The sequence below is a fragment of the Aulonocara stuartgranti genome (genome assembly GCF_965226115.1).
Source record: "Aulonocara stuartgranti genome assembly, chromosome: 19".
In the NCBI taxonomy this organism is placed as follows: domain Eukaryota; kingdom Metazoa; phylum Chordata; class Actinopteri; order Cichliformes; family Cichlidae; genus Aulonocara; species Aulonocara stuartgranti.
In genome coordinates, this window is record NC_138955.1 from 5,710,561 (window position 1) to 5,726,108 (window position 15,548).

Consider the following 15,548-nt stretch of genomic DNA (forward strand, 5'->3'; position numbering starts at 1 on the left):
TATAAAAATATGATCTTCTCGATCTATAAAGAAAAGGAAAATATTTAAATTAAGTGAATGTCTCTATTTAAAAACAAACAAACAAAAAATTCATGATGTGATATTATAGTATATAGTATATCAGAAATCTGTTCACTATTTTTATTACAAATTATATCAGTAAGGAAGCTGACTAAATATTCACTGATAATTTATGGGACAGGGGTGGGATTAAATAAGTGTATACTTCTTCCCACTCCCTTTCAACATGTAAATTAATCAGAATGTTTTTTTGTATGTAATTTGTATAGTATATTTTTTCTCTCTCATTTCTTTTCTAAATGTACTTGTATATTGTTCACATGTTGAAATAAATTACCAATCAATCAATACCAATCAATCACGGCAGTAAAACAGACAATGCCCTTGCAGTTTAAAGTATCTGGCCACCAGACCTTTTTCAGTGTCTGTGGTCCCAGGATTAGACACTCAGCAGCCAATTGACACGCTCACCCCACATTAGTCTCCCATAATAAAGAAATGTACTAAAAAAATGTTGTTGAGCATCACAAGAGCATAAATATTGCACAGATAAAATGGAACCCACCTTGGTTGACCTGACAATAGTTTATAGCAGACATCTTTTTGTTTTAGGAACTCACAAGCCCAAAACATTTGGCGCCAGAGTAACAGAGAGGAGAATTAACTCCAGCACTGTTAAAGAACATGTTGCTGGTCTGACTACAGAGGTTTACCAGTGACCCGACTTTACGGCTCATCTGGAACACATTTAACACACAAACACACAGTATTTATGCGGAGCTGACAGCTGACAGAGGGGTACCTGCCTGAGTGAAATATAACTTTCAGTGTATCCAGTGTGCACCCCTCAAAAGAGACCCCAACTGGAATGCTTTAGATTTGGATTCTTTCCATGTGTGATTTTCCATATGCTGAGTCTCATCTCTCTGCGGAGAGGCAGACAGGAACAAAGGGTTAAGGGTCTCCGGCTATGTGGTGAGATTTAACTTTTGCTGCTCTGTTTTGTTTTATGACTTGAAGGGAGCAGACTGGGTCTGCTGAGGTGGTTTTTTTCTGCTTCCCTGGTCAGCTTTGAAGGTGAGGGCCCCTCTCTCCCCAGGGTCATAACTCCACAAATGAATGTCTGGTGGTGGGGAGCGAGGGGGGCCTCAGCACACACAAAAAGGTTTCAGGGAAACTAGCGTGTTACTACTTAACCAGCTTTTAAACCATCTATTTTATAATGGTCAAAAAGAAATCCAAATTCTGAAGTGAAACACACAAATAGAATAGAATAGAATAGAATAGCCTTTATTGTCATTGTACAGAGTACAACGAAATTGGAAATAGAGGCACTATATGGAAATAAGAAGTGTTGCATTATTAACATGAACTCGTTTCATGTTTTATTTTTGCAGTACAGATGCTAAAAGATATTTCAATTTTCTGTTTAAGGATAGGTTTAGTATGTGTGTGTTTGTGTGAGTGTGTGTGTCAGATGAGGGATATGCAGGAACACAGCAGGAGTCCCTGAAACATTTTCCAATGAAGCTCAGTCAGCAGTGAAAAATGGCTGGGTGTAACTTGGAAAAAACACTGATTGTCACCCCAATCGTGAACTGAAATGGCCTGGCAACAAAGTGGAAAATGAGCTGTTATGTGGGACAGGCAGCACTCATCCCCGAGTCTTGTGATGGCTTGCATTATTGTGCAGAACAAGAGCAGCGGAATGGAAGCTGCAAAACATAACCTACATATTTTTACAATCTTACCAAGTATGCAGTTTCCATACATTACAAGTATATATTATATATAGGAAATATTAAAATACTAATCAAGCAAAACATTTAAAAAATAATGGTTTTGTATAGATTTAAATGATATAGTGGCAGCTGTCTTGTTTCCAGATGTATAAAAACTGTGTATAACTTATAATTAACTGATGAAAGCAAAATGCAGTGTTCTCAGTGCATTGAAATGCTGCACTCGGTGTCCAGCTTGTGGCTATAGCCTTTCCTCTTTCTTTAGATGGATGACACCCTGTGGCCATACTTGGTGACTGCATAGCTTTTTTTTAGAGCAGACTGAAGCACAGTGAGTGGAACACAGCTGAACTCTTATTTTGATGTTGGAGAGCCTTAATGGAAAACAGAAAGCCTCCGACTATATTGTTAAAGAAATGTCAGTCCTACTTGAAGAACTGACGATGTGTTTATCATTCTGATATTGAAATGAACAACGCTTTAATTGAATGTTTAGTGCTGGATTCTTTAGATGTTATAATAAAGTTCTATGTGATGAGCTTTTAATGTTCAAAGGAAATTTGCCATGTCTCTGGCCCACGATGGCAGTTAGAGGAAACTGTTTTAAATATTTAGATGTTAAAGCCTGTGCACAATTATTCTCCACTTATACAAGTGTTTTCACTTACGCACCTCTTTGGGCCTTTTCTGGGGACAATTTAGGAATGTAGAAGTGCTCCATAAAAATCTGCACACTCCCTGCGCTTGGTTTTGTTGCACCTGTCAAATTCACAATTTCTCCTCACCTACAAAATCATGTGTAGTCGGGCCTCGTCATATCTTAATGACCTCATTGTTAGCATGTTATACTTCGTTATGCTGCAGTAAGCTTAGATTTCTGTGGCTTCCCATCATGCTAAGCCTTTCTTCTTTCACTCTTGATATGTTTATACATCAATATTGTTCAATCTCCCCCCACCCCCAGTCAGTAGCTGCAGATGGCCGCTCCTCCCTCAGCCTGGTTCTGCTGGAGGGTTCTTCCTGTTAAAAATCAGTTTTTCCTTCCCACTGTCACAAAGTGCTTGCTCTAGGGAGTAGTCTGATTCTTGAGTATTCTAATATTATAGGGTCTTTATTTTATAATATAAATCTCCTTGATGAGTCTTGTTGTAAATGTATGTTATGTGAATAAAACTGGATTGAATTGCAGACATTAGATTAGGAAAACTTCATCCGGTTATACACTGTTTATAGTTTACAGTCTGAAATGTACACACGGTGGATCAAACAGCAAGTTTGAGAGGTTGTAACTTGGAACAAGCTTCTAGTCACTACAATCACTTCAGCCTGGCACTTTCCTGCTATCTGTTCTGCTTCTATTCTTTAAAATGGTAATAAATGCAAATTGAGAGTTACACTATTATATCAAAATTAAGTCAAAATGAACTCGACATGAAACAAGAGAGGCAGGATCTACTACTCTACTACTAACTTATTATTCTCATTAACACACAGTTTGAAGAAACTGTAATTTCACCTTAAACTAACCGGGCACATAAACACAATTTGACTGAAACAATTTGAAACTGTCTTTTTCCTGTTTACTGTCCTTTGCTACAGTCTCCAACATACACTGCACTTGCTATCTTTTCCAGCCATGGTTGATAGTATAAAAAATAGCAAACACATGATCAAATCCAAAGATCTAACAGAGAAACAATGTATCATAAAAAAGAACTTATAAAAACATCTTTATTACAATTTGTAGAACATTTTAGGCTTTTACGAGGGGTTGACCTGCCAGATTTGACATGGCTGTCTGGAATGGTGCCGTAGAGGAGTAATGTATAACTGTACCAGAAGATGGAGACACAGACTGTTATCTGAAACCTTTACAGCCAGTGGAGGCGTGTGGACAGAGCCTTTATTATCACTCTGCTGAGAACCATCAAGACGGCCTTGGGGAAAAATTTATGAAGGAGATCAGAGCAGGAGAGCAGATGTTTGTATGATTTTAGAACAGGTGGTGGTGGTGCACTCGCAGCATGTGTATCAGTTGGACTTTGCACTGTTAAACAGCTGACGCACTGTATGAGCCTTGGGGAGGATCTGATCTTGTCTCCAACTGTCTGTTGTGTGAAGAAAACAGCAGCTAAAAGCAATAAAATCAAGACCAATGACCAACTAAGGTGGAAATCAAGTCAAATACAAGACTAAAGTCACCTTTGTGTACAAGCATGTGACACTGCAAGCATTTTAGTTAGGCGGACACATTGTGGCGTATTTTATTAAAAGCGATAGACAAGCAAACGTTTTCAAAGTACAACAGTGAATTATCTCAGAATAATACAAGTCCTAAATGACTGTAATTGCAACCTCCTGCTAGATAAACCACTTGTACATCATTATGTTTTACTTCTGCATGTCAGAAAATGAAATGTAGATAACCAGCCTATTAGAGAGTTATGATAAACAATAAGGAGGCTGAAGGGGACTTACTGAGAAAGCGACAGAATCTTTAACCTTGAAATCCCAGCAATCCTCATATCAGCAGTGATGCTTTACACACAGTACTATTCACATCAGTCTGCATATTTCCTGTGTAACAGACGTGTATTTTCAATATTTTGACATATATTAGGTTTTCATGGGAATCACGTTTCCTCCATTTAGAGTGGATGGCCATCTCATGCGTGAAGCAAACTAATAACACTGAAACAGGTGTTGCAGTACCAATTTCAGAGCTCATTGATATGCATAATAACACTGACAGTAAGACGCACTAGTGGAAAATCTTATAAAAGCTCATGGAACACGAGTTTTAGAACGACCAGGGATTAATCATTGATATAAATAGGTGAAAACGAGTTAGCAAAACAAATAATGTCATTATATCAGACTCGACATCTATACTTACCTTTCAAATTAATGTCTGATATGATGCAGTGGGTAGCAGCTGTGTGGTATATGAAAAAGTAAATTACCTTTTTAGACATCTGAAATACATTTATTACATTAAAAACAACATTTTCTGTAGAGTTCATCCCTGCAGGATTTGCACAGCTGTTTGGGTGGCATGTAACACGATCTATAGCCACGTGTTATTTGCACTGAAAACACTCACAATATGTATTTTTGCATTTATAAAGAATCTGGAAATTTACAACATGCTGTATGAAGGAGGTTTGGGCTACAATAAACGATGACGTCTTATTGGCTTATCTTTGAAATGAGAGATTGCAGCTCTGATGGTGCTCATGAAAGTACAAACTAAAAGTCAGCAGCTCAGTCACTTTGTACCGACTATTATGAATTCAAATATATTTTTCATTTTCTTAATTAACCCCACTTCCTAATTAGATCAACTCATGAGAAAGAAGTAAATAGAAAGAGGCCACGCAATGACATATTTTTAACAACATGCTATGTGAGAGAACATGTTTCACATAATTATACATTTTAATGGTAATTTTGGATTAAAAATACATTTACAAACCAGCGTCATGTATATCCATTTGGTCCAGCAGACTTTACATTCAAACATGTACCGGGATAGCCCACCAGCTCTCGGTTATACACACTTTAAACACAACTGCACGACAGTCATAGCTTTTTAATCGCTGCTATTTTTACACATTCACATTCAACTTCTTCCAGGGGGAGTGTGGGTGAGGACGAGATGATATTATCAGATGGAGGTGTAGTGCCTCCCAAAGCTGGTGAGTCTAATCTTCTCTGGCAGGATGATGTTTACCGAGTGTTCCGCCTCTTCCTGGCTTGTGCTGCCAGCTTCTCTCAGCAGGTGCTCCCTTTGCTGCCGGACAAGCTGGCTGTACTTGGCATTCGCCAGCCACGTCTCACAGCGGCCAAAAAACACAATGCCTGTAGTGCCCAAGATGACCAGGCAGGTGAGCAGTGCTAGCAAGCTGAAGCAGACAAGCTGACCATGCGTAACGAGGACACCGGACGAGTGAACCGTCTCCTTCAGGGTGATCTTGAGCAGATCTCTCTCAGGTGGTCTCAGCAATTTGTGGAAGGCATGAGCGGGGAGGGAGTAGTGCTGTGGAGTCAGAGCAAACACTCTGTCCACAGGCTTGGCAGCAACCGGCTTGGATCTGTTTCTTGGTCTGTGCAGCAGGGAGCATGTGGGACCTGTAAACCATTTCTGGCAAATGCACCGGAAGGTTCCATCAGGTTGACCGACACAGGTGCCCTCGTTGGCACAGGGCCGCCCGGCGCAGGGAGAGAGGCTGGTGGTGTCATTACAAGTGAAACCAGTGAAGCCGTGTGGACAGACACATGTGAAAGTCAGGCCATGGTTTGTACAGTTGCCACCGTTGAGGCAAGGGTTAGGCTGGCAGCTGTCAATGCCGATCTCACAGAAGTCTCCGGAAAATCCAGGGGGACATAAGCAGGAAGAAAAGGCTGCTGAGCCCTCGGCATCCATACATGTGCCTCCGTTCTGGCAAGGAGAGCTGGAGGACAGGACATAAGAGACATAAAGGAAAACAGAGTGTCCTGTGATTTACATAAATGTAGAGCAGTACAGTGCATGCTTTAGCCTGTGGTTATAAAACAGCAATAAGCAGGGGGAAATTGGTTTAATCATACGTGTCGATTTCAAGGTAGAGATGTTAATGGCAAATTTACAGGAATAATAAAGGAATCAATATTCCTCAACAGGGGAGAAAATTCCTCTAATCTTAAAGCTACAAAAAAATCTCACTGAATTACCAGAAATATGAGTTTTCACAAAGCTGGAATAAACATTTATTGTACATACATGGCTGTCCTTTCATTTAAGGATTTGATGCATTTGATGTTACATAAAATGTAAAAGTTCAAGGAAAGTGTAATTAACAATGAGCAAAATTAGTGTTGTTGTTAAACGCAACAGCTCCTTCCGACAAACATGAAATTCAAAGTAAGGAAAATGCTGTTGCCTGCTGTGTTGCGCTTTATGTGTTAACTACATTTCTAAATAACAATACAGTTCCTTATCAAACATTTCCTTGCTTCCGTCCTGCTCTGTCGTGCACAATTGCACAACAATTGCCTGACCTCAGTTTGTGCAGGATGAAAATGATAGAGTTGATCACAGCATTTCCAGATATGCACATTTCTGTGGATTTAAGACAAATATGGCAGATAAATACTGAGGTAATAAACTAGTAGTCAAGCTAATTACTTTCTAGAGAGTAGGAAAGTTTTATAACTTGTTTTTGAAGAAGTGAGAAATGTATAATACATTACTTTTTTTGAGTAATGACTCTAACACTGTGATGAATATGAACTGCTACTAGCAATTATTTATTTATTAATCTGGGGGTTACACTCATGATTATTTTCTTGTTCTTCAGGAAAATAAAAGGGCAAAGATGAGGCTGTATTGATAAATACCCAATACACCTTTTGAAACTGCTTATTTTGACCAAGCTCCTGTCTTTTTACAAAAACACACAGTTTATTAGACAATTTAGACCAAAAAAAGCATCAGACCTTCACAAACAAAAGGCTGAAACTGAGACACAACTGCAAAATTACTGAATCAATCGAAGTCAAAACTTGTAATTGCTACTGCACGTAATGCTTATTAATACTGTGATATTGATTTCGGTCATTTCTCTCAGCACTAATGGCTTATTTTGTGCAAATTAAAAATCTGTACGAGTATCATGATGACGCCTCAGCGCTGCATCTGCTAATCTTCTCGCAGCCGTATAAGCAGCAGATCTGATCGATGTAACCATGCTTCACAAAGTGCATGATGAGAACCTGTTATATAAAGTAATCAATATCTGTAGGAGTATTTCATGTAATTACACAAGTCTCTAACACTGTGCCTCAGTGAGTCAAAAGAATAATAGCGCCATCCTTTTTTAGAAGCCTCTGGTGCCTCGCAGAGGAGCTGATTAATGAAACCTCGTGCAGGGTTTCTAATTGAGATGAATTCCCCCAGAATACAAGTCAAGGTTCAGTTGTCTCACTGTTGGGATTAAATGATTATTTTTTTAACCAGAAACAAAGCCAAAAAAATAATCCTGGATATAGCATTATTAACCACTGAGAGAAGTCCAAGCAATGCACTTACAGTGGGGCAAAAAAGTATTTAGTCAGCCACCGATTGTGCAAGTTCCCCCACTTAAAATGATGACAGAGGTCAGTAATTTGCACCAGAGGTACACTTCAACTGTGAGAGACAGAATGTGAAAAAAAAATCCATGAATTCACATGGTAGGATTTGTAAAGAATTTATTCGTAAATTAGGGTGGAAAATAAGTATTTGGTCACCTCAAACATGGAAAATCTCTGGCTCTCACAGACCTGTAACGTCTTCTGTAAGAAGCTTTTCTGTCCCCCACTCGTTACCTGTATGAATGGCACCTGTTTGAACTCATCATCTGTATAAAAGACACCTGTCCACAGCCTCAAACAGTCAGACTCCAAACTCCGCCATGGCCAAGACCAAAGAGCTTTCGAAGGACACCAGGAAAAGTATTGTAGACCTGCACCAGACTGGGAAGAGTGAATCTACAATAGGCAAGCAGCTTGGTGTGAAAAAATCAACTGTGGGAGCAATCATCAGAAAATGGAAGACATACAAGACCACTGATAATCTCCCACGATCTGGGGCTCCACGCAAGATCTCATCCCGTGGGGTCAAAATGATCATGAGAACGGTGAGCAAAGATCCCAGAACCACACGGGGGGACCTGGTGAATGACCTGCAGAGAGCTGGGACCAAAGTAACAAAGGTCACCATCAGTAACACACTACAACGGCAGGGAATCAAATCCCGCAGTGCCAGACGTGTTCCGCTGCTGAAGCCAGTGCATGTCCAGGCCCGTCTGAAGTTTGCCAGAGAGCACATGGATGATACAGCAGAGGATTGGGAGAATGTCATGTGGTCAGATGGAACCAAAGTAGAACTTTTTGGTATAAACTCAACTCGTCGTGTTTGGAGGAAGAAGAATACTGAGTTGCATCCCAAGAACACCATACCTACTGTGAAGCATGGGGGTGGAAACATCATGCTATGGGGCTGTTTTTCTGCCAAGGGGACAGGACGACTGATCCGTGTTAAGGACAGAATGAATGGGGCCATGTATCGTGAGATTTTGAGCCAAAACCTCCTTCCATCAGTGAGAACTTTGAAGATGAAACGAGGCTGGGTCTTCCAACATGACAATGATCCAAAACACACCGCCCGGGCAACAAAGGAGTGGCTCCGTAAGAAGCATTTGAAAGTCCTGGAGTGGCCTAGCCAGTCTCCAGACCTCAACCCCATAGAAAATCTGTGGCGGGAGTTGAAAGTCCGTGTTGCTCGGCGACAGCCCCAAAACATCACTGCTCTCGAGAAGATCTGCATGGAGGAATGGGCCAAAATACCAGCTACTGTGTGTGCAAACCTGGTAAAGACCTATAGTAAACATTTGACCTCTGTTATTGCCAACAAAGGTTATGTTACAAAGTATTGAGTTGTATTTTTGTTATTGACCAAATACTTATTTTCCACCCTGATTTACGAATAAATTCTTTACAAATCCTACCATGTGGATTCATGGATTTTTTTTTCACATTCTGTCTCTCACAGTTGAAGTGTACCTCTGGTGCAAATTACTGACCTCTGTCATCATTTTAAGTGGGGGAACTTGCACAATCGGTGGCTGACTAAATACTTTTTTGCCCCACTGTAGCTGTATGACATAAGATGTGGAGATGGATTTGCTGCTGAGGGCAGCACAGTGATGCCTCCCAACCTGCGAGGAGCTTATCCAAGGCTGGATTGGATAAGCGATTAAGAAAATGAATGGATGGGTAATTATTTTTGAAAATAAGAGGAGAGCTGACAATTCTCTATCGATGTTATGTAAGCTATTGAATTTTAGGTGTATTTCAAGTCAACAACAAGGCTGCCTGACAGAGGAAAATACATGCTGTGGTTCAGAGTGTGGAGGGCTGTGTCAGACAACTGAATCCCCAGAGAGTCTTTTATATTCATTTGACAGGCAGGAGGAAGATTCCTTCAGGGACCAATTCTGTCTGCAACCCATCTGTGTGCAGGCACGGGATGCAAGGCTGTTTTTGTTGTGATATTATCTCAAATGTCCAGGCAGGGTTTGTGTTTAAAAGCATCACCTACCATTGAACGGATGACCAGATTAATACTCAAATGTTGCTCATAAGCCAGTAAAAGTGGAACGTTTTTAGGAATGTGACTCTAACAGCTTAAGTAGTGGTAAAAGCAAATAGATGTGATTAACCTGAGAAACTTATCTCTAAGTTCAAATATAAGTTCTGTGTTAACATGGCAGGGCTCTTTGCAGCATATTTTCCAATCAGAAGTTGAATCTTATATATCGATAATATTGGATATTACATTAAAAATGACAAAACTCTGATTTTGAGTCGGTTTACAACAGTTACTATTTTTTGCAGGTAATGAGGCCCCTGACAGACATGAGTAGATGCTCTAAAATTTTCCTGGCGATGCTCTCCCGGGGCTTCGGTACAGCCAGCTGTCATGAAAGCAATCGCGGATTTCATCATTATGCAAATGATTTCCAGCCTGTGCATTTTCGTGCACACCTGTTGTTATCCAACTGATTTTGGAGAACCACTGATATCTCTATGATAGAAGCCTGCTTTGTTGCTGTCATCTTTTTGACCCCCACCTCTTCCCCTCTTTGTTGACATTCAACTCCACCTAAATCTAAAAGTCAACTCGCAATCAGCTGGGAGCCACGCGTGAGCTCTGTTGTGCTTGGACTAACACTGAGACAACACACACTCACAGACAGTGAAATAAATCCATTGAAATGAAAGCTCAGACTTAAGAGATTAATGAATCAGATCAGTTGTTTTATTTTAAATTTATGGTGCTGAAGAGCGCACAACAAAGCATCAAAATGTAACTGTCCAAATATTTAGGCCTTTGGAACAATCATATCAACGAGTGATGACCCTTGTGCTACGGTAATATGATATTTCTGAACGATCTGCCAAAGGCCTTGAAATTCATCTTTGATACAGACGGATGTTAAGTGCGCATCAGTTGTGTTCTCCAGCTGCCAAAGGACGAGCGGATTACTGGTCACATTCTGAGTGATGGATCATCCGAAATGTGACAAGCAATTATGGTGTATTTGATCTTGAAAATTTGACTTTAAAGGATGAAGCCTCTGAAGTGGGATGCAGCTTATGATGCTGCCCTGGTACACACAGTCAGCTACTTTAGGGAGGAGCACAATAAACATAGCTGCAGGGCTACAAATTTACTGAAATTCTTTCTTTATACAACCGAGCTGTCTTGGATTTGACATGAAGGGGAATTGTTTGCCCAAAGCCATATTTTGTGTTTGTTTTGGCTAAGTGAGCCTCATCATCTTACACATTGCAGTGTTTTACAATTGCTGGTTGAAAGTAAAGCATGATTCCATCATGCAAAAAAACAACAAAGATCAAATGAGTACAAAGCATGGTATGAATGTGACACTGGGGTATTTGGCTGCAATTTACTTCATGGCTGACCGTGTTAGTGACCAACAGTTTAAAGTTAGTGGAGAAGGACATTTGATACAGAATATGGGCATAGCATCTAGATCTTAAACTTAAGCCAACACAATATGCATTATCTCTACTCTTCAAGAGGGCCAGTTGCTCTGATTGGAAGAAGTGCTCTGATTGCATATAAGTCAAGGACTGACTTTATTCATGGCCCTGAGTAAATACTTTTCTTATGGATTCATAGTGTTAATCAATATTTTCAAGTGTTATTTAGTCCAGCATAAACTTTAAGTTGTACATTATGTTCCCATTTAAAGTGGAACTGATGATAAATCAGTGCAAGCTTTAGTCTGTGGCTCTCTTTTGATTGGTAAGTCATTTAATGTATGAGTGTGCAGTTTGTTCCACCTCTTGCATCACATCTGGTTTAAAAAAAACAAGCTGGCAATAGCCGAAAGCTAAAGGCAAGGCTTCAAAAAGGTTATGATGATCTATTATATACAGCCAGTGTTTGCAAATAAGCCACTTTTTGTCACGGTTCCTGGGTTTTGGACCAGGGCTTTTAAGTTTGGGGATTTTTAGGTTTCTCTATTTTTCCTTTCTGTTTTCCCAGTCATGTCCCCGTGTCTCTCTGGTCCCTCAGTGTTTTGTCTCCATTGTTGTCTGGTTTCCCTGTTTGTTCTGGCAAGTTAGTCCCGGTCTCTCTGTTTATCACTTCCTGTTTTATCTCGACAGTCCTTCATCTCACCCGCGTCATGTTTTGCATCCCCCGTCTCGTCAGTTAGATTCTATTTTTCCACTCACTGCCTCCCTCATGGTGTGTGACTCGTTGTCTGCCTGTGTAGCCTCAAGTCAGTTTATTCCTGCTTAGCTCAGTTTGTGTTTTTTGTTTCTTTTGCCCTTTTGTCAGCGTTAAAATGAAGCTGTGATTTTGAGTTACGACAATCTGCTGAGTCCTGCATCTAGAGCCACACTCTGTTCACTGCAAACCCGTTCCCATGACACTTCTGACAGATATAAAAATACTGGCGGCCGCCGGTGCTTCCCCTCAGGCTCCTACTAGATGCACTTGTGGTACGAATTTGAAAATCCTACGTCGCCTCGTTCTAGAGTTGACATGTTCACCTACCCAGCCAGTGTTGTGATAATAATATCCCATCACCCTTTTACAGCCGAGGAGGTAAAAGGTGTGACTGTTATGTTATGTTTACGATTTGTTGCTCTATTGTATAGTATTGTACATTGTATAGTATAGTCTGAGGGCTGATATACCTACCTACACGCATACTAAATAGCAATAGAGCAATTAGGAAAAAATAACCATAAAATATTTGAGGGAACATAGGGGATAAGACTGAAAATAAGTATTCCCCTGCTTATGAACTCAAAAGTTTTTTGTACCCATTTGTAAGACAAAGTCCTCTCCTCCGGTGGCAGTTTTCTCCAGAGAAGCCAGGGGGGCAGACACACAGGTATCGTCCCTCTCCGGTCTCTATGCAAGTGGCATTAATAGCACAAGGCCTGGATGAACACAAGCGAATATCTGTGGTAAAAAGAGAAAGGAAAAAAAAATACTAATAAGTATGCTGTTTTTAGATCTTGTAGGTTCTCTCTCTCTCCCTGTGTCTCTGTGGCTGATTTTTCCTCTCGTCTTTGTTTCCACTCTCACACTACACTCCCCACCACAGCATCTTGTCACCAAGAACAAAACTGAGAACATAACCAACTGCGTTACACAGGCAAGTGGCTCATATGCTCCAACAGAATAAAAGATGCACTATGCGTGCTGATAAAGAGGTCACACTGAGCTGGAAGCCAGAAAAAAATCTCTCTTCTTCTTCCTTTGTTTCTTCCTTTGTTTCTTCCTTTGCTCCAGGGTCTCCAAGTCCTTTTGTGTGATAATGGCCACTATAGATACTATGATTATAATCAAAATCCTTAAACTAAAATAGGGCATCTAATTAAATGTTAATGTGACTTTAACAATAACATTTTCATCGGGGTATTTTCATAAATTAATAACGCATGCGTTATTCAATGGCACAAGGGAAGGTAGTTTATCATGAGGATGTTGGCAGTTTTATTAGGGGTTTCAGCTTTCCTTGTTGTTGGCAGATTTCCATAGTCAGATTATTTATGCTCCGACTATGCCCTTGGGAAAAATACAGTTAACTATATTATAGAGACCAGCCTGATCTCTCTGGACCCATGTATCTCTAGAGCTCTGTGACTCACCCTGACCTCTTGTATATCAGTATTGGGGGCAGATTGAGATAGGAGTGCCTGGGGAGCCTAATGACACTTACCTTGGTCACAAAGGCTGCCCACCCAGCCCTCCTCACAGATACACTGCCATGCCTTCTCACATGTGCCGTGCAGACAGCCAGGGAAGGGTACACAGTGGTCACAGTTGTCTCCTTGCCACCCTGGTTTGCACCTGAATGAGGTTAAATAAAGGCATTAAATCTGAACTATTAATACACCACCCAATGAGCTTCGCAGTCCTGCTCTTGGTCCGATATTATCTGCATGTTTTTACAATTAAAGTGACATCAAATGCTGCGATTTACGATTGCTGTAATTGGTTAATCTTTCTAAATACCCACAGCAACAGGGTACAGTCATTTTGGCTAAAGAGTAGATTCAGAAGGTTTTGCCAGAAACAAAAACATGAGGAAACCTTTTAAATTATCTGTCGGGATAACAATGCTTTTTACTGTTTAAACAAAGAACAGACTTGGCAGCTGACTTACACATAATGCAAGCGCCAAAAACAGAGATTCACTTGGCTGAATTGTTATTGTATTTCTCCAAAAGCCATTTGCTTCTCCTGAGGTAAAATAGAATCTACACAGAAATCTGAGGTCGTTCAGTACCTGCACTTCCCGGGCTTCTCACAAAAACCCTTTTCTGTGCTGCACCCTGTGCTGCATTCCCAACCTTTGAGAAAGGAAGACATCAGCATGTTGGCTTCACAAAATAAAAAACACACACGAAAGATTCACAACAATAAAATATTAAATCCCTGGTCTTCTATTTCCACGCAGGGAGAAAAGGAGTTGGGGTTGTTTCTTTTTTCTTTTTTCATGAACTGACTCAAATCTCTTTGTGTCGCTGTCAGCTGCCTCGGCTGATCGAAATCTAAGATTACCTTTGACGATGTTTGTCACGGAGAGAATTAAGACCACAGCTGTGAGATGCATCGTAATTTCGAGGAAGACCCCTTTTGTCCTGCAAAATACAAAGCAGCTGATATAAAGAGCTCTCGCTTCGTGGAGAAGCGACATCTTCCATCTAGAAAAAGGACACTAGTTAAAAGTTGATTTTTGAAAATAGAAAACCACGTTAAGATTCGTTCACAATTAAGAGGATCCTACACAAAAAGATCTACATAGCGCTTTTAGATTTTTAGTTTTAAAAATATATCTGTACGAGATTTTTTTTAAAATACACTGAGCTTGACTTTAAATATAAATATAAATGCATATGCATGTATATATTTGGGGGTGATTTACTGTATTCCTGTTTATTTTTGGAAACTGACGCACCTGAACCGTATGCGTCTTCTCCCAAAGGTATCCATTACGCACGAGCACGCAGAAAATGAGAAAAGACATTCATTTAAACACAATCTTCATCTTTTTTTTTTAATAAAAAACAAAAACCTCTGACTTAAATGAACTGCCTTACCTATGTTGCCCAGTCGTTCTGCTCCCAAGTGACTTCGACCATATTTCACAGGTTTGCTTTTTTCTGCTTTCTTTCCTTTAATCCAAGCAACGTGCTAATGAAAGTGATACCACAGGTGTACTCGTGGTCTGGCTGCTGAAGGTGGACCTGAAGGTTTTGACGGGACTGCTGCATCGTGAAGCGTCCCAGTGCTGCATGCTCCTCCCACCTTCTGAGGGAGAATGCGTGCACCAAGAGAAGTGCAATAGTTGTACAGTAGTCACATTAGCTGGCTGGCTGACTTTAGTTTGCAAATGTCTAACTTTATGTCTAACTTTGGGCAAAACAAAGGAAGAAAACAAGAAAGAAAACAAACGAACCTATGTCTACGGATATCTTGTTTGTTTTTCACGCAATAATAAATTATTCAAAGGTGATGGAGACACATGATTCTTGTACACATGATTCTTCATCTTTATTTTTGGAAATTGGACACACCTGAAGTATATACGTCTTCTCTCAAAGGTATCCATTACGCACGAGCCCCACAGACAGGGAGAAACAGTTAAGGCTTAGGTACATAACTAGGCCGTGTATTTGAAATATTAAAAGTAAGGGTATATCTGAAAT

General features: G+C 40.2%; 1 protein-coding gene across 2 annotated transcripts; it reads right to left on the reverse strand.

Annotated features, from left to right (window-relative positions):
• Nucleotides 1–3,996: 3,996 nt before the first annotated feature.
• On the reverse strand, nucleotides 3,997–15,133 carry dlk1 (delta like non-canonical Notch ligand 1). 2 transcript variants are annotated; one of them, XM_082516939.1, is made up of 7 exons: nucleotides 14,940–15,133; nucleotides 14,798–14,812; nucleotides 14,401–14,480; nucleotides 14,126–14,189; nucleotides 13,556–13,686; nucleotides 12,651–12,792; nucleotides 3,997–6,217 (listed from the first exon to the last, which is right to left on the reverse strand). In XM_082516939.1, exons 3-7 carry the CDS (start codon nucleotides 14,450–14,452, stop codon nucleotides 5,431–5,433), a joined length of 1,176 nt encoding a protein of 391 aa, XP_082373065.1. In that variant the 5' UTR covers nucleotides 14,453–14,480; nucleotides 14,798–14,812; nucleotides 14,940–15,133; the 3' UTR covers nucleotides 3,997–5,430. The 2 variants fall into 2 exon arrangements, with proteins under 2 accessions (XP_082373065.1, XP_082373066.1); XM_082516940.1 differs by having other exon boundaries at nucleotides 14,798–14,815.
• Nucleotides 15,134–15,548: the final 415 nt, after the last annotated feature.